General features: G+C 37.8%; 2 protein-coding genes and 2 non-coding genes across 7 annotated transcripts; 1 reads left to right on the top strand and 3 right to left on the bottom strand.

Moving 5' to 3' along the window:
• Window positions 1–5,522: 5,522 nt before the first annotated feature.
• On the top strand, window positions 5,523–12,766 carry LOC103719268 (ras-related protein RIC1-like). Of its 3 annotated transcripts, XM_008808439.6 has the most exons (8): window positions 5,523–5,800; window positions 9,147–9,219; window positions 11,365–11,412; window positions 11,497–11,544; window positions 11,621–11,692; window positions 11,780–11,935; window positions 12,081–12,184; window positions 12,421–12,766. In XM_008808439.6, the coding sequence occupies exons 1-8, from the start codon at window positions 5,787–5,789 to the stop codon at window positions 12,512–12,514; spliced, it is 609 nt and encodes a 202-aa protein (XP_008806661.1). In that variant the 5' UTR covers window positions 5,523–5,786; the 3' UTR covers window positions 12,515–12,766. The 3 variants fall into 3 exon arrangements, with proteins under 3 accessions (XP_008806661.1, XP_008806652.1, XP_008806672.1); XM_008808430.6 differs by having other exon boundaries at window positions 5,621–5,800; window positions 11,621–11,935; XM_008808450.6 differs by lacking the exon at window positions 11,497–11,544 and having other exon boundaries at window positions 5,626–5,800.
• Window positions 12,767–13,250: 484 nt separating this feature from the next.
• LOC103719256 (large ribosomal subunit protein eL28y-like) lies at window positions 13,251–16,721 on the bottom strand. 2 transcript variants are annotated; one of them, XM_008808409.5, is made up of 4 exons: window positions 16,574–16,721; window positions 15,841–15,993; window positions 15,553–15,716; window positions 13,251–13,500 (listed from the first exon to the last, which is right to left on the bottom strand). In XM_008808409.5, exons 2-4 carry the CDS (start codon window positions 15,986–15,988, stop codon window positions 13,366–13,368), a joined length of 447 nt encoding a protein of 148 aa, XP_008806631.3. In that variant the 5' UTR covers window positions 15,989–15,993; window positions 16,574–16,721; the 3' UTR covers window positions 13,251–13,365. The 2 variants fall into 2 exon arrangements, with proteins under 2 accessions (XP_008806631.3, XP_008806641.3); XM_008808419.5 differs by having other exon boundaries at window positions 16,534–16,688.
• LOC113463729 (small nucleolar RNA R24) lies at window positions 14,044–14,134 on the bottom strand. Its single transcript, XR_003388495.1, has one exon. It is a non-coding gene; the product is annotated as a small nucleolar RNA R24 (small nucleolar RNA).
• LOC113463727 (small nucleolar RNA R24) lies at window positions 14,403–14,495 on the bottom strand. The gene has a single exon (XR_003388493.1). It is a non-coding gene; the product is annotated as a small nucleolar RNA R24 (small nucleolar RNA).
• Window positions 16,722–17,441: the final 720 nt, after the last annotated feature.

Here is a 17,441-nt window from a genome sequence, read left to right as displayed (position 1 = left end):
GAAATCATAGATTTTTAGACCCCTTTTTAGATAATATTGGAAGACAGTAAACCTAGACCCTCCCAGATAGCGCTCAACTTAGCCCAAGGTATTGTGGTCTCAAATAGGTTACTTCCACCAGCAACCACAATTGCCAATCTGCAATTCCTAATCATAAATCTGGCTAACCATACCATTCTCTTTCGTACTATCATGAAAGTTGATCTTGAGAAAGTTCAAACATTGGGGGCTCTTAGGCGAGCAAGATCACTTAAGGAGGCGCAAGAAGCTGCTAAACAAGAGTCCTAGATTTTTCTATCTATCAAGAAGCATCAGCGATATTGAATTCAAAAGACTGGATCAAAGCCTTCAAGAAGGTCACTTGACAACAGCGGTTTAGTTTGCATCATCTCATGAGTTAGCCTCGGGCCAATTTGCAGGTGGTTGCTCCTGATGTGAGCTAAATCATTTCCTAGATCAATTAGTTGATTTTGGGTCTCTCAAAGGCCATAGGGCCACGAAGGCCAGGAGCTCGGTGGGTTTAGTGCAAGCTTAGAGGCCGAGGCATCTTATGACTTATGGTGTCAAGCTATCATTTTCTTTACTTTTCTCTTCTTAAATTTTAAAGGTGATCTAGCTGCTAAATCAGCCTCGAGTCCACGATAAATGGGTGGGATCTGGATCAGATAAATGGATCAATTTTAAATTGAGACCTTTTGAACTCGACTCAACATGGCTTGATACAATCAATTGCTCTCATTGCTCCCCTTTCCAAACATCACTCAACACAGAACACATTGGTACAAGGTTCGCAACAACATGGGCTGAAATCTCAAACACCGCAGGATGATTAGCTGCGAGCTTTTGCATGCGTAACACAAGGACTACATTATGAACAACTGTGACACATATTTTTTTTTAAATTTTTATTTATTTAATTTTTTAATTTCCATTAGATGTACTTATACTAGAGTGGCAAAATAAATCTAAATTTACCACAAAAAAAAAAAAAGATGGACAGAAGGTAAACACAAATTGGATGGCAAAAAAGTGAAAATTTTGCCATATGATTTCACTCATAAACATTAACTGCGTATTCTGCTACCATTACTAGATTGCCAATTATAGATCCTAACCTTGATTGGCTAGCATTTACTACCAACTAATGCTGCTCTCTATCGCGTGGCAGGAGAGGATTAGCACAAATCCACAAATTAATACCATAAATAGCAGCATGGTTGAATGTAGACCTGCCGAGCCAATTTTAGCAAGTACATAAAACAGTCACCCAAAAGCAATTTAGTGTTACTTTTCTTTTCATGCGTAGGAATCTTTCTACCAAATATCCTTCAGATTTCATATAGGAAATCTTATGATCACGAGAGAACATAGGCAAATTGTAGTGCTAAAATGGAAAGTTCCCAACAAGATTTACTTTGTGATTAGATGGATTGCGTACAACTTTATTGACAATTGCTGCTATCACGCCCCTTTAAAACTGTAAATGCAGCGAGACTTTCTTGTGATCGCAGCTTCTCGTTGCATGCCATCTCTTATTTTGTGCCCGAGGTTATTCCCTCCTGCTTTTCTGCTCTGTTTTGTTGCGCATGAAGTGAGTTAATGTAGGTGACAGGGACGGGACACGTATCTCCAACTCGGAGGTGAAGAGAAACTGAAGAAGGGTAAATAGACCGGAAAACTTTCATGTTGATTGATCTGATCGATGGACTCTATCCCGCTTCATTTCGGTGCCACATTGCAGCTCTGCGATTATTTGAAAGTTATAAATTAAGTGGGGCTAATGGAGCTTTTTTTTTTCTTTTTTTTTTTTCGGTAAGGTTTTCGAGTGGAAGGATTCCGCCTTCGTTGTTCTTTTGGTTATTGTGAGAACCCGTACGGATGTACTTATGCAAGTGTGTGTTTAGTCCCACATCGATTATTTGTTAAATAGATCTGGGATACTTGTACAGAATCAAAGAAACCAAATATACCTTTTGGCTAGCTATTTTAGGTGAAGTCCTGAGTTGTTACAAATAGTATCAGAGTGGATCTGTCCCATAACCTAAGTGGACTAGGGAACACTGCAGTATGGATCCATTGGGGCTGACCACGGGCCGATCGTAATATTTGTAATTAGATTTGAATGGATTTGAACCCTTAGCCTAGCGAAAACGTTAGAGCTTGAACGGGAGAATATGTGAGGATTCATGCAGGCGTGTGTTTAATCCCACATCGGTTATTTGCTGAGTAGATTTTGGGTACTTATACAGGATCAAAAAATTCAAATAACACCTTTCAGCTAGCTATTTTGGATGAGGTCCTGGGTTGTTAAAGTTATATCTTAAGAATTTTTTATTGCATCGGCTTAAGACATTTAGCAACCACCGAGCTGGTGGATCATGAGCTAATACGCATAAATATGTTTGTATTGCTCTTTTTTCTCTCTTTTTTTATCTATCTTTGTGCGTGTTGGTTTATGATTGGATTAGTCCATTGCTGAGCTAGTAGATCTGGTTCAATCAATAATTTCTTTTTAATCATAAAACTGTCCTAAGCTTCAAAATGACGCGGAGGCCCCACTCCAAAAAAAAAAAATAATAATAATAAAGAAAGAAAAATAAATGCAGAATTACTGACCAACATCTACTCCTGATTTTGGAGCCGAAGATTAATAAATTGTTAACAGCGAGAGCGACAACTCCGTATCAAGCTGAGGCCATGATATATATCGTTTTTCATTCTTATAAACAACCTCAATAATGTGAAAAAAATAGCAGAATAATATCAGAAAATTGAATATAGTGAGTATGAAAAATTTGCATTGAAGCATCTGTGCACACATTTCCACACCAAGAGAAGCAAACAAGGACAAAAGAGAACATACGTGTCTGTGAAAAATAGTAAACCTTGAAACAAGACTAATTAAACCATCTTTCTATTGACGCATTCCATGCACAAGACTCCAACCCAACCAACCGTGTTCACCCGCCATCACTAGCCGACGGATTCGAATGCTCTCGAGAACAGCTTCTTTCCTCTTCTTCTTTTTTTTTAGTTCTCTAAAACGTATAAAGGAGTCATCTCTTTGGACCTGCCTTCATCGATCTCAACTCGCTCCTCCTCCTCGTCTCTGAGAATCGGATCTCGAGTCGGACCTCTCGCGCGAGCTTCCAAAGCTGTTGCTCAGTTGGCGGGCGTAGGCGACGACGGCCTTGGCCCAGCGCTTGATCTCGTTCTTGAGCTTCTCCGGGTCCAGATCCTTGAGCGGGCCGGGCTCCATCTTGAACTCGAGCCCCGAGAAGCACCGGTCGAAGCGGGCCCGCTTCGATCGAGAGCCGCTGTCCCCGGCGACAGCCTCCTCCGGCGGCCGAGCCAGAGCCTTCACTCCCGACTTCGGCATGAGTGTTTTCTATGAGACAGAGGTGGTTGCCGAATTTATAATGGTTTGGCTCCAAGTTTGGCGATGAGTTCCGTGGGATTGACTTCAATTTTAGATTGCTTGTCGGGATTTTAGAGGTTTGAAGTTTGGATCAACGGAGGTTCTCCACACGTATGGATTAGCGCGCTGCTTCTTCGAGCTCGGAGACTTAGCCAGCAAGTCATTACTCATTAGTCCTCGACCAGAGTTGATTTGGTCCACGTCGGAATATTAGCAGGCACACACCCTTCTAGTGCCTTCGATTTTGATTTTTCTTTGAATGCGTGTTCCGCAATGGAAGCTTATCAAAGTCTTAGGACATGAAATTAAAAGAAATTACTTTATTATCATTTTTTTAGATTAATACTTTTGTCATTTTATCTTTTTTTTTTTTAATTTTCAAACTTTCTGAATTTCAAATTTAAAAAATTCGAAAACCTCCAAATGTAGTGCGATTATTTTTATTGGTGGAACAATTCATTAAGTTATTCTCCAGTGATCACATCATTCTTGAGGGATTCAAATAACTTCTTGATAGTTATTTATGAATTAAACTTAATTGACTATCAAAATATTGACATATCCCAACTTATTAGTATGAAGGAGTATTAAAAGAAATTTACGTGGTGGCATGGCCTCCCACCCAGAAGCAGCTTCTGTGACAATCCTTCAAGAGTTGGTTAGCTCAATACCAGCAGCTTGGAAGCTATTCGATTATGATATCACTGCTGACGTGCCAAAACAAAAATGCTGAAGAAAAAAGTACCAGAACAAGCAATGAAAAAAGAACTGATTAGATCCTAATCACGTAGGCTTAAGCTTATCCAGTAATACGAAGCCATGTTCTCCTACTAATCACACTGCTAATACGATGCCGATTCCTCTTCCTCCATACGGCTTTCCATGAGGCTGAAGTACCACAAGTATGAATGTATGATATGTCCTCTCTCTTTCTTTTCCTTCTCTTTACGGTGATCTAGGCTCTGCCCGTAACAATAAGAGGATTTTATTTGAGGGACGTCGCACCCTACTTAGTTTGCAATGCATCTATTCGTAATAAATTCATCCATGGTAATTCAATTCCCACTTTCTTCATATGAAAACAAGAAAGATTCATCTCTAACAAGTACGAGTAAATTAATCAGGTTATTTAGGCAAGGAAAAGTAAATTAACACAATCAACAGTTTCGGTCAAGGCTCGCTACAATATTTATCTTATTGTATGTTTGATAACAAAAAATCTAGCAAAAATATAAGCTCTCCAAATTGGATACTTTTCCTTCGAAATAAACAAATAAAAAAATCTAGATTTTCTTTAAAAGATAAAAGTTTCTTCTCACCGTTGGTCTTGCAACCAAACATACAAAAATTTTACCGCGTAAATGAAGCAGCCTCCTTTTTTTTAGGAAAAAAAATTTGGGTCCTTTAGAAACTGTATGCGAAGATATTATGACCTGCAGACTCTAGGGTGAATGTTGCTAAGGCCGCCACTTGTTTGACACCTCGATGCCGGGGGCGGAGCTGAGAGCGGTCTGGCCTGAATTATACTACATCTGGTGTGCCTCGCAGGAAAGAGAGGTCCTTCTGAAAGATGACTCTACTACGGTAGTTGAGTAGATCAAGTAGGTTTTTTGGGAGGTTGATGATTATCATCCGCTGCTGAGAAATATGCAGGCCATGGTTTGCGGTGGAATGGTACTCCAAGCGAAGTATGTGTTTAGAGAGGCTAATGGGGTTGCAGATTGAATGGCCCCATTTGTTGCCAACCACTCGAAGGACCATCTCTGGGTGGAAGAGATGGAGTTGCCCAGTGCACTCCGTGATATACTGCTATTTGATTTTTTTTTGTATTCGTACAAATTATATATAATACTTTCGTTTTTAGCACAAATAATATATATATATATATATATATATGTATATATGTATATATATATATGTATATATATGTATATATGTATATGTATATATGTATATGTATATATATGTATATATGTATATGTATATATATGTGTATATATATATATATGTATATATATATATATATATATATATATATATATATATATATATATATATATATATGTATATATATACGGTAAAGCTGGTGTGTGTGCTGTACTCACAGGGTTTTCCATGCTGCCCCACCGCGCGCTATCGTGGCCGGTGACAAAGCGTCGATCCGACCAACCGGAGCCGCGTCTCCTCTTCTGTCTACAAATACCTCTCAAGTCCCAACCCCTCTCGCCCCCTTTCCTTTCCCCTATTCTATTCCCAGGAGGTGGAAGAAGAGCTCGGCCCCTAGCTTTCGTTCAATTCCTTCCCCCCTGGTCTCCCAAAGAGGCTTTCTAGGGTTCGAAAGGTCGATCTCAGTTCCAGCTCCTCCGCCATGAATCCCGAATAGTAAGTTCTTCTAGGGCTAGCCTTAGCTTGCTGATCTTTACGTGTTTCCTTTGCGTCTTAATCGTTCTCGATTGCTTTCTTGATTTTTTTTTTCCTGTTTGGTATCGTGTGCTGGATAAAATGGTTGGTGATTTTGTTCACGGTTGGGTTTGATGCGATTGTAATAGCTTTCCTTGCACGTGCTTGGTGTAATGGATTTTTTAGAAGGGTGCTGAATGATTTGATTCCTAAAATTTAATATTCCCATCTGATCGAGCAAACATTTGAAAATAAATAAATAAAAAGATTTTGAGAGACGTGCCGATGTGAAGGACGCCATGAGTGGCATATAGTTGAATCTTGCGTTTATCTGCCGTTTCTACTTCAACACTCGGGAGAAGTTGAGCGAGCAGAGTTAAATGAGCATGGAGGATAACTTTAACCATAATTTTATGTTTTTGTTTGTTCCCATCGAGATTTTATTGGAATGCAAAAGTCTTCAGATTACTCGAGTAAGTGTGATCTTCTTTGTTACCCTCGTGATATTGCAAGAAATCAATTTATCTAACAACTTCTTTATGCCACCCCCCACTATATAAATAAGAAGCAGCGAAACTACATCAAACACACTTAGCTGTGGTGACATTGAACATGTTTATTTGATCACAACAAGATGGTTAACTATTTGTACCAGGGATCCTATAATCAGAACCAGTTCGTTGCTACTTCGATTTATTTTCTCCCTACAAAGTTCACGTAGATCTAGAGATGCAAATCAACTCGATTGGGTTATGACAATGCAGACCAGACCACTAGCCATTGACATGGGTTTTATAATCAGATTTTACGAACCATACTAGAGCCATAACTTAAGTTGTGGCAATTAGGCATGACATGATATATTCCTGATTCCTGAATGATGATTATTTGCTTTAAGCAGTTAGAATTCGGACTGGGTTGTGGAAAGAAAGTGAGATCTGTTGTATCTGTCAAGTTCACCACCATCACCTCTTTTCCGCAATTGTTGCGTCAAGATTTATGCAATTTCCCTGCTGGATCACACCAACCAGCTTGGATGATCCTTGATATCAGCAAGGCTCACCATTGCTGCCTCCTTTTTTCACAATTGCAATCCCGACATTCACATGGTTTGCCGCTATAACTAACTTATGGGGAACAGGCGAATTCACACATTTTAGTCCTAGATATACTACAAAAGAATTTTGCTTATTAGGATTAGAAGGTTTCAAAGATGTAAAAATTGGTTTCATTAGTTAATGCAATGAGTAATGTTCTAATGTCACTTTTTTGACTGTTGGAATAAAGGGGCTCGGCCAGCAGTTAAAATAAAGTTTGGGCTGCCTGATTATGTGTTCCACCAGCAGGAAACAATTCAGGCAATGATAGGTTTCTTGCCATCAGCCAGAAGGAATTGATCATAGCTAAACATGTGTTTTCATAATAGCAAAATGCAATATGTTTTTTTATGGATGTTTTAGGATGAATTGCTAATCCAAAGTAAGCCAGTGAGGATGGAGACGAGGCAATCTAGTAACTAATGAACTACAATAATGGTGTTTTCTAGATCTCCAATAGTTGCTAATTTTTCTCCTAAACTCCTTATTTCTCTTTCTCTAGATTGTTCGGGAAGAAGAATTCTAGTACACACACACACATACGCTATAAGTGGCTAGGTATTATGGTTCTCCCTGATGCTCTCAAGGGGACTGACTGCTATTTTTCTGAAGGCGAGAACATAGAAAAAGAGCCACTGCTTCTGTCAGCAAAACCATCTTCAGTTGGAGACCCTTAAGTTTACAAAACAGCCTTGATAAAAAGGCAGGCAGGTGGGTTTTTTCTCCTTTTTCCCTTAAAAAAAAAAGATCACAAAATAGCTAACTGCATGATCCAATATATTTGCATAATGAATATTTCTCTAATCAAGGCAAAGAGCTCGAAAGAACATAGCTTTTCACTGGAATGCTGTTCCATGTTCACAATGTAGTAATTACCTTGCAGTTTAATCTATAATTTTAACCCAAACATGAATATTTCTAAAAATAGCAATGGTCATACTATTGGATTCATAACTAGTATCTTATGAGCTCTATCAGGACTTGGGAGGAACCAAATACTTGATTGCAGACCATGAGAAAATGGGAAAAATCAACTTGGATCTTTAAATTTATGTTCACTTGTATCACCATCCTAATACTAATATGAGATGGTGGATTCCTTTTTTTTTTAAACCACTTCCACTTCTAAGCTAATCCAATTGTTTAGGGAACTATGTGCATATTACTATACGCAGCGCTCCTATTTGGCCCTCATATGACTACATTGGAACCAACAATATGTGGCCTGAACATATGAATCATGTATTTGATGTCTCTAAACCATCATATCCCCCCCCCACCCCCCCAAAAAAAAGGAAAAGGAAAAAGAAACAAACAAAGCATCTTCACAACTTTTAGGATCGTTATATGTGAAACACTCCTGTTTTTATTGAGGGCTTTCACTGCGCTTTGCCTGGTGAAACAGTTGTTCTTCTATTAAGGGATACCATCTATCATGACAGCCTTTTGACTATAATGCCCAGCTAAGCAACACATCTATTGTAGGAGTAGATGGATCATCCTCTGATTTGACCTTAGCCATCACAGAATATGCAATGTAAAAACTCTCTCTCTCTCTCTCCGCTTAAAGGTCAATGAGTAATAAACATGCCAAAATTGTATGAATGGAGTGCATGAAAGTGTTTGAAGCATGACTTCAAATATTTATTATTAAAGTTATTTGGCTTCAAAGGCATACAACATCAATATCCAAGGGGTATGCCTTTAGCTATACTCTTATCTCACAAAAGGAACTTGCTTAGCTTGTTTCATGATGGGAATAGTAACTGGAAGTGAACAAAGTGGGTTGTTTCCCAAGAGAAAAGAGCATGGTTGTCACAATTGTGACTTGTGACAAGACGTACGTGTCTTGCAATTGGATGTCAGGGTAAAAACGAATTAGAGATCATTTCTTCTTTTCCTGTTTCTTGGACATTTTGTGAATGATGAATTGTACGCAGCTGGTGTCAATTAAGGGATACAATGCCCCCCGTCCTTATGTTCATGTTACTTTCCTCTTATTTTTCTTTTATTTTATTGATGGCAAACACTTTATACATATAGTTGGCTAATCTTAATGAATCTAGAATTTTCTTAAAGGTCAGTAGTCTTTGAAAATTACATAGAAAAAATAAAAGTTTTCCCCTCTTCTTTTGTCAGGCTTTCAAAATAAACATGCATTGCATCCTTTTTCTGTTAGCTAAGAATTAAGTGTATGAAGAGCAACTCTAACTGAATTATATATTTTGTAGTGACTATCTTTTCAAGCTTCTGCTTATTGGAGATTCAGGGGTTGGAAAGTCATGCCTACTATTAAGATTTGCGGTGAAATCCTTTCTTATTTTTACCCATACTTATTGCACATGTCATTTATTAAGATTCACAGTAAACACCTTTTCTTATTTCTTTCCACCTTTATTATTCTTGAATCTCACTGATTTCATTGCTTTGAGATTCCTGCTTTTCTGTCATCCTCTAGCTTTAATACCCTTTATCTGGCTAAGAATTTCAGAAAGGTCTAGGAACATCTATTAACATGTTAAATCAAATAAGCAACTTAAGTGAAAGGTTGACACCCACTGCACGAAGTGTGCTTTAGTGATTCATTCATGGAAGACTGAATATGTATATTCGTTGTTGTCAAGTTGTTGAAAAGACAACTTTAAGAAAATTCATTGGCAACACCTTTTTATGGTTTGATAAAGACTTTAAGAAAATAACATGATTGGCATAATTCTCAGGTACTGGCTCATTTCTACTCAATCCAACACCTTTTTCTAATTTTTATAATCTTCATTTTTTAAAAGGGGATTTTTATCCATGTTTTGCAAAAGACAAACTTGGGCACAGCAGTTTTATTGGCATATTACTGTATCCTCTTTGGCAAGAACTTGAATTATTTTCAAACAACTCTGTAGACTGTATTTGGCAATTCTCTTTTTACAAAGTATAATTTTATCTCCTCATCAAATCACTAGGGTTGGTGTGCATGTTTAAATTTTTCATTAAGATTCCAAGATGACACTTGATTTGTCAAGGTAAATTTTTTATTGGACATTGCAGTAGGATAGTACATTCTGTGTTGTTCAAATATCCCCCTGTAAGTTTTGTGCCTGCTGCCAACAAATAGACGGGTAACTGATGCTAGGAGAAAACATGATTATCCATTGATCAAATCATGATAGAAATGATAAGGCAGGTGTCTGGGGGTTGGTGGTTAAAGATGTCTTTTATAATGGCAGCATGAGTTTATTTGTAGTCCTATTGAAGGAATTTTAAAGCTACATTCGAAGGGCAAAAAACTGAGAAAATGGGATCTTTATAAAATTTTAAACATTTGCTTGGTTGCATGATAGAGGGCGAGTCTTGGCACAACAGTAAGATTACTTTATTGTGACTTAGGAGTCACGGATCAAAATAGGAAATAGTAGTAAAGGTACGTATGTCTAACCCTCCCCAGACCAAGCTGTGATGGGAGCCTCGTGCACTGGGACACCCTACTTTTCTTTTTGTGCTTGGTTGCACGATTTGGGATCTTACTCACATGCAACAGGGAAACAAACTGAATTAAGAGAGGCATTCACAAACTTCAAAACCTTTGCTTGATCGCATGACACGGGATGAACAAAAAGGAAAAAGAAAAAGCAGTTGTTGTTTATAGTGAGAAACATGCAAATGGCCTTCCCACATGCTAACTTTTATATTGTGTGGGCTGGGTATTAGGCCCTTTGGGCCAGTCCTAGTGTGAATTCAGAAAATCTCAGCTCAGCTGGCCCATTTGGATCCCCTACCCTCTTCATGTCAAATCAAGTACATTAAGTAGCTGTTAGCCATGATTTATTTGTACTACTGTGGAATTTGTGTTATTTATTTTAATCCTCTATTCTCGTAAAATTTCTTACATTATGTAGTATTTCTTTGTGCCCCCCTCTCTTTCTCTTGGTTGGGGGAAAGGGGTGCATGCGGTGGTGGTGGTGGTGCATACCTATGGTCCTAACTGCGGTTGTGCCCCGCTGCTGAGGTCAATGTACTAAATGAGCTTTGACTTTGAGTTGTAAATTTTAATTCTTCTAATGTATCTTTATGATGCTTTTGAGTTGGTGTGCTCAAACCTACTTACCATAAATTAGTTTGGCAATGTTCTTTGTTTTCTTCACTGGTCACGATCTATCAGGTATTAAGGTGACAATATTTGTTTCTTCTATTTATACAATTGAACACATTGTTGCTTCATGTATATTCTCAACATAAAAAGTTGCCTTTAATGTGTTTCTAATTGCATGATGGGTAGTTGTTTAATGTATGACAGGGTGGTTTCATCTGTTGATTTCTGATTGGTATGCATGTCCATGTGGATTCATGAATCCTTCATCACTTATTTCTTCGAAGTGCTCTTTAATATCTGATTTTAATGACAGTTGCATTAAGCCTGTAGGAAGGAGGTTTTACCTTTTCCCTCCTTTTGTGCAGGATGATTCGTATTTAGAGAGTTATATCAGTACTATTGGTGTTGATTTTGTAAGTATTGTTTCATGCTTTAATGTCTTACTTTCTTTTACTCCCATTCCGTTAATGTAGTTACATTTTCTTGTGTCTCATTAGAAAATTCGTACAGTAGAGCAGGATGGGAAAACCATAAAACTTCAAATTGTAAGTAATACCTTTGTGCCATGGAATATTTAGTGGCTTTTCAATCTTTGACTTCTTTTTTCTCTTTGCGGTTTAGTGGGACACAGCTGGACAGGAGCGCTTCAGGACAATCACAAGCAGCTACTACCGCGGTGCCCATGGCATAATTGTGAGTTCTGTCATCATATCTCAGTTGTCATGTAATTGCATTTCAATGCTTCAAAATACAGTCTGGGTTGATGGTCTGTCCTTGCAGGTTGTTTATGATGTAACTGACCAAGAGAGTTTCAATAATGTCAAGCAATGGCTAAATGAGATAGATAGGTACGCAAGCGACAATGTGAACAAGCTTTTGGTAGGAAACAAATGTGATCTGGATGCTGATAGGGTGGTTTCCTATGAAACTGGGAAGGTATATGTTGCTAAGGTTTTTTTGGCTAATATCTTTATATGTGCACCCTGTTCTCGAGGATCAGGCAAGATCTACTTAATGTCTTACACAAGATTGTCACATGATCTATTCACAACTAATAGTATCTCATGTTTCTGCTTCTAAGGCATTTGCCGATGAGATTGGGATACCATTACTGGAGACCAGTGCCAAGGATGCCACTAATGTAGAGAAGGCATTTATGACCATGACAGCAGAGATAAAGAATCGGTGAGCTGCTTCTATTTTTTAGTTTGTGTCAGCGAGCTCTCCATTTCTTCTGACTTGGGGTTCTAGATGATCTTTGGATACTAACACACTATCCTGATCCATCTGAACGGAAAGTTAACTGACCATAAAAACGTATCATCCATAACAATACACGAACCTAGCAATCCCTGGGGAATTGTATTTCCAACTGTAAATACTCGACAGCCTTTAGAACCCTGCTGAATTTTTGGATGCAGGATGGCGAGCCAACCAGCTACGAATGCCAGCAAACCAGCTACGATACGAATGCAAGGTCGGCCTGTTGCCCAGAAGAGCAGCTGTTGCTCTTAGGTTCAACTTCTTGCTCCACCTCAAATGTTTTCTCCAATGAACAAGTCCATAAAGTTGCTGGGTGGGAGCAGCAAAACATTGTGGGGTACCGGTCGCTTCTTTTATGTGTACATATGGTGAAAATTTTCAGAAACCATGCACGGTTTGGAAGTGTTAAGCACAAACACGTTCACCATGTTTGTTTAAAAACAAAAGGAGTATGTTCAAAATGGCCTAATTCTTCCAGATTCTTAAAAATGGTCCTATGCTTTATTATATGGTGCAGACGGCCTTGTACTGCCGGCGTTGTCAATATTTTGGGATACATTTAATGCTTATACCTATTGCGACAAAGCCTGTCCTTGGATGTTAGGTCAGACTACATATTTCAAATATACATAACATATGTCGATGGGTCTGCCAACCTGCATCTTTGCAGCTGCCCTTGGCCGATAAGTCATTTAATCTGGACTAATTTCCTGAGATCAGAGCTCAGCAATTAGGTTTTACACAGGATAAATCAGTCTGTCGAGAAACAGAAATACCGCTGGTGGTAAGCTGTTTGCCAAGCATATAATCAATATAATGGTTGCTCATACCTCCTCCACACAGTATAACGCACATTCATTTCTGATGATATTACACCAAATGAAAGGCATAACATTCCCCTCACCAAATGATGAGATCGATATTGATAAACGACTGGAGGGCCTAAAATCATCTAATACTCAAAATGTGCGCCAAAGCGAGTAAGGCATCTCAAAACGAAACTTGGTAAAATAATTAAATGGTCTCATGATTCTATTTGCGGGGTCTTCAACAAAACTCTTCAGAACAAAAACAAATAGTTGCAGAACCAACCATCCAGAAACCTAGTATTTTACTTTAACAGCCTGCCTGTTCCTCTTCTTTGCACCAGACTTGGCAACCTTGAGACTGCGGTGTACAGCACTGAGCCTGGCAAGAGCTGCTTTGGTTAAGTCTGGCCTGTAGTAGTTTTCGGTCACCTAAAGACAAGAACAAAACATAAAAGATTAATAACCATGAATTACGAACGATCAGAATCGTAATCCAATGCCAAGAATAAATCTTTGAATGTGAATAAATGATCCATCACCAAATGCTCCATGAAAAGAAGATTAAGGAGTGAACAATAGTGATCGCAGTCTACAGGCGGCTGTGCGAAAACATTTTTTAAAAAAATCATCCATCCGAGAAAAAGCGACTAGAAACCAAGACTAATGAACTAATGTGACTAACCTTACTTTGAGGTTACTAATCGTTGCCACGATGAATGTAACAATGCAAAAGCCAATAACAATTAGACAATTGTGTATAAATACATTGTGTGGATTAGTAGGTCCAAAAATTGAAACTAGAGTATAAAAACAACAAATCCACGTCCCACTAAATTCATTGAAATGCAATAACTAAAAGGGAAAGGATGACTACCCCCTAGAAGTTGATCTGATTGCATACTACGGATAGAGAACCACAAACTTGTTTTCCACTATGACCTATAACAGTAAAGCGATTAGATGATGCAAGACAAAGCTCAGAAGCCAAGTATGAAGTATATTTCATTAAAGGGCTGATCAGTTGAAAGGATCTTCTTACATGTTAGAAGCTTAACATTACAGTGTTTTATCAATATTGGACTAAAAGAAGAAAGGAAATTTGCAATTACATGTTTAAACTTGAATTCTAGAAAACTTGGTGAGCCAATATGGTCAATAGGAAAGAGCAATTAAAAAGAAAATAAGAAAACAAAAAATTCAACCCTACTAGTTAAAAGGAAATGGAAAGCTACCCTGTAGAAACAAACCTCATGGTCTAGTAAGGATAAAGAACCATGATCTTGTTCTCCACTATCACTTATAGAGCGATGAATTAGAAAGAGAGGGGAAAAAAAGCTCAGAAGCCAAGCGTAACAAGTATATTTCATTGAAGACCCAACCAGTTGATCAGATCTTCTTGCATGTTAGCTGCTCATCATGGCACTTAAACACAGTAATATTGATTCCACAAAAACCAGTAGGTCCATGCCGCCAACAGGAAAGAGCAATAAGAAAAAAAGCACAGAAATCCAAACCCTATTACTATTGCTTACTCAAACAAAGCATTGTCTGATAGAATTAGAACGAGTACAATAGAAATGTGACAACAAATGTTTGTTTGACTTTGTGATAGTCAGATTTACATGGACAAATGGTTTATACAAATAGAACCTTGACATTGTCAAAGTCTAAAATTAACACAGATAGTAGTCATGTCAGAATGCATATTACTAGAACATCATCAAATATGAAACAACTTTTTCATTTAAACTACATTCATCAGGCAAAAATAATAAAATATGTTTGCAATGTTCTTTGGAGCCATGAGATCAAAGTTATGGGCTAAGAAAGAAACTTTGCCATTGGTTCCAAAACTGCTTCACCGAAATGCAGGTTTTTAGTTCTAGAATTATAGAACATACCACAGCTAAGTTAAAAAAAAAAAAAAAATCAATTCTGATCAGAACATCGTTTTGAAGAACCTTCTTGTAAGTTTTGTTCCAAGATCCCATTTTATGGTAGTTGCAAAGCTGGAAGCTTGTAGAGCAACGTTTTGTGCAAGCAAGCATTGGAAACTAATGATTTAAGAATTGAAGTTCAAGACTAGCAACATATTTACTGAGCAGAATCCCTTACAGAAGTAAACACATGCTAACAAGGGGCATTATAAACAATCATCTCAATACTACTTTCTAATTTTCTGCTCATTCTTTTCTGGCACAAAAAAGATAAAAAGCTTCACTTCCCAGAGTAACAAAAAAAGGTATCATATGGAGTCCAATTTCCATTGCCAGAAGATGGTAAAGAAGAGGACTTTAATCCGGCTAGGTAGAATGCATTTGAAAACAACAAAATATGGATAAAATAACTGCAAGAAATAGATGAAAAATGGATGCATAAAAGAATTTCATGCCAAATAAACAACACAAAAAAATATCATACTAAATAGAAAGGCAATAAGGTAGCATCAAACCAACTAAAAATTAAAAGAAGAAACAGTACCTGGTTCATGACTGCCTTTGCCATCTTACGGAACTCCTTCTTCATGACTGATTTGTGATACAGATTACCAGGTTTGTTTTGCTTCCTTGTCTTAGTTGTCGCAAGAACAACAGAGAGGTCCTTCCCTCCTGGCTGAATAGACACCGTCTTCTTGTTCGCCAGACCTATAATTTTTCATGTGGCATAACAAATTATATACAACACAGATCCATGGGCAACCCCCCCCCCCCTCTCAACCCAACCAAAAGGATAAATAACGAAAACAAGATCAAAATCTGAACTTTTTACCAGAGTGCTTGTAGGAATTCACATTGTAGAGATTGTTGGACTCTCTGCTGAACTGCACGGCGGCATTGCCATTACCGAACTGCCTGACAAGAAAAGCATTGTTTCTCTTCACAATCTCCCAGATAAGTGGTCCAGGAACCGTAGCCATTTTGACTGCAAGGATTAAACCAGAAACCAAATTAAACAAAGAAAAAAGAAGATAGAAGCATGAACCGGGAGTACCTCAAGCTACTTCAGGCCATAGAAATAAAAAGAAAAAATGAATAGCGAAAAAGACCAAACCCTAAGAGTGCCAAATTTAAAACTTAATAATCATACAAATGTCTCCTTCAAGAATGATCTTAAAGCATAGTTAAGAAAATACAATCTACCGCTAAAGAAGAACATCAGACGGGGAAATTTTTCGGTGCAGCACAATCAATCCAAACGATCAAAATCTACTACGGGTACCAACTCATAAATCAAATTAAAAGTAAACAAAATTCAACTACGGGTCGAAACCCTAAATTTTCAGCAATGTTAATCTACCAAAGAGATATCCGGTAGTTCTAGAAATACTTTCAGATGTTACAATCACCGGAACCAACCAATGAAAGATCTGATAAATATACCACGATCAAAACCCTAAACCTTCGATCATTCAAAAGATAACTCTCGACAGCAAACTAAAGAAAGCAAAAAAAGAAATGAAGCCTTGGAGAGGTAACGAAGAAGCAAGTCGACTTCTTATTACAAGAGAGAAGAAAACGGCAAAACGGGTCCCGATCCTGCCTCCTCAGCCTCGAAAGGGTTGGCGCCCGGTGCGAAGAGTCGCAAACCCTAGAATACTCAATTTATAGCGATCTAAAAACCCTAAAAAGGCCAAAATGATTACTTCGAGTGGAATGACCGAAATAGCCTCGAGAGGGGTTCCTGCGGGTCCGTTCGATCCGACCCATCAGATACTCCCGATCGAGCGGTAACAATATTGAACCACTTTTTACGTGCTAGCGCCGTAAGTACCATTTTCTCTCGCTCTCTCTCTCTCTCTCTCTTTTTTTTTTCAGTTAATTTCCACTAACAATTGGCCTCAAATCCTTCTCTTCTTAAAGAGCAGCCCTCTGATGGCACGCTCAATTTGTTACAATTCCACTTATTTGAGGGGGAAGAAATGTATGGATATGGGACCATTGGTGATGTTATGTTTTTATCCGGCATGAAGAATAATTTGCTCAAATTTATGTTTATGTTTTAACCTAAAAAAAAAACTTATGCTTTATAATACTCGTGACAGTTTGATTTAAAAAGCATTGGAATTCCCAATAAAAAAAAGGGAGCATTTGATATCCTCTAGTTTATTTGATATAAAAATATATTTGATTATTGATTTTTCAAGGAAAAATCAGAATTTTTTTAACATGAACACATTTTATTGGTTTTCAATCAATTTGCCCTGATGTGGGCAATATATATTTACTAAATGCTCATATTTATTAAATGCTCTGTGTGTATGCCCGCATGTATGTGTTTGTGTGTGTCTCTCTATATGTTATATATGTGTATTAAAAATTCAAGATATCTATTCATGTTGTTGCCATCCTATACATAAATTTTGTTTGGGA

Source organism: Phoenix dactylifera, chromosome 9, assembly GCF_051530095.1.
Source record: "Phoenix dactylifera cultivar Ajwa chromosome 9, Ajwa_hap1_PhDact_Kaust_v1.1, whole genome shotgun sequence".
Taxonomy (NCBI): Eukaryota; Viridiplantae; Streptophyta; class Magnoliopsida; order Arecales; family Arecaceae; genus Phoenix; species Phoenix dactylifera.
This window is presented reverse-complemented; position numbering and strand designations above follow the sequence as displayed.

Coding starts and splice junctions, on each gene's coding strand:
- LOC103719268 (XM_008808430.6), top strand. Junction 9,220..11,364: donor GCCTACTATTAAGATTTGCG/GTGAAATCCTTT, acceptor CCTTTTGTGCAG/GATGATTCGTATTTAGAGAG. Junction 11,413..11,496: donor GTACTATTGGTGTTGATTTT/GTAAGTATTGTT, acceptor GTGTCTCATTAG/AAAATTCGTACAGTAGAGCA.
- LOC103719256 (XM_008808409.5), bottom strand. CDS start 15,988: ATGGCTACGGTTCCTGGACCACTTATCTGGGAGATTGTGAAGAGAAAC. Junction 15,717..15,840: donor GAATTCCTACAAGCACTCTG/GTAAAAAGTTCA, acceptor GAAAAATTATAG/GTCTGGCGAACAAGAAGACG. Junction 13,501..15,552: donor CAAAGGCAGTCATGAACCAG/GTACTGTTTCTT, acceptor TCTTGTCTTTAG/GTGACCGAAAACTACTACAG.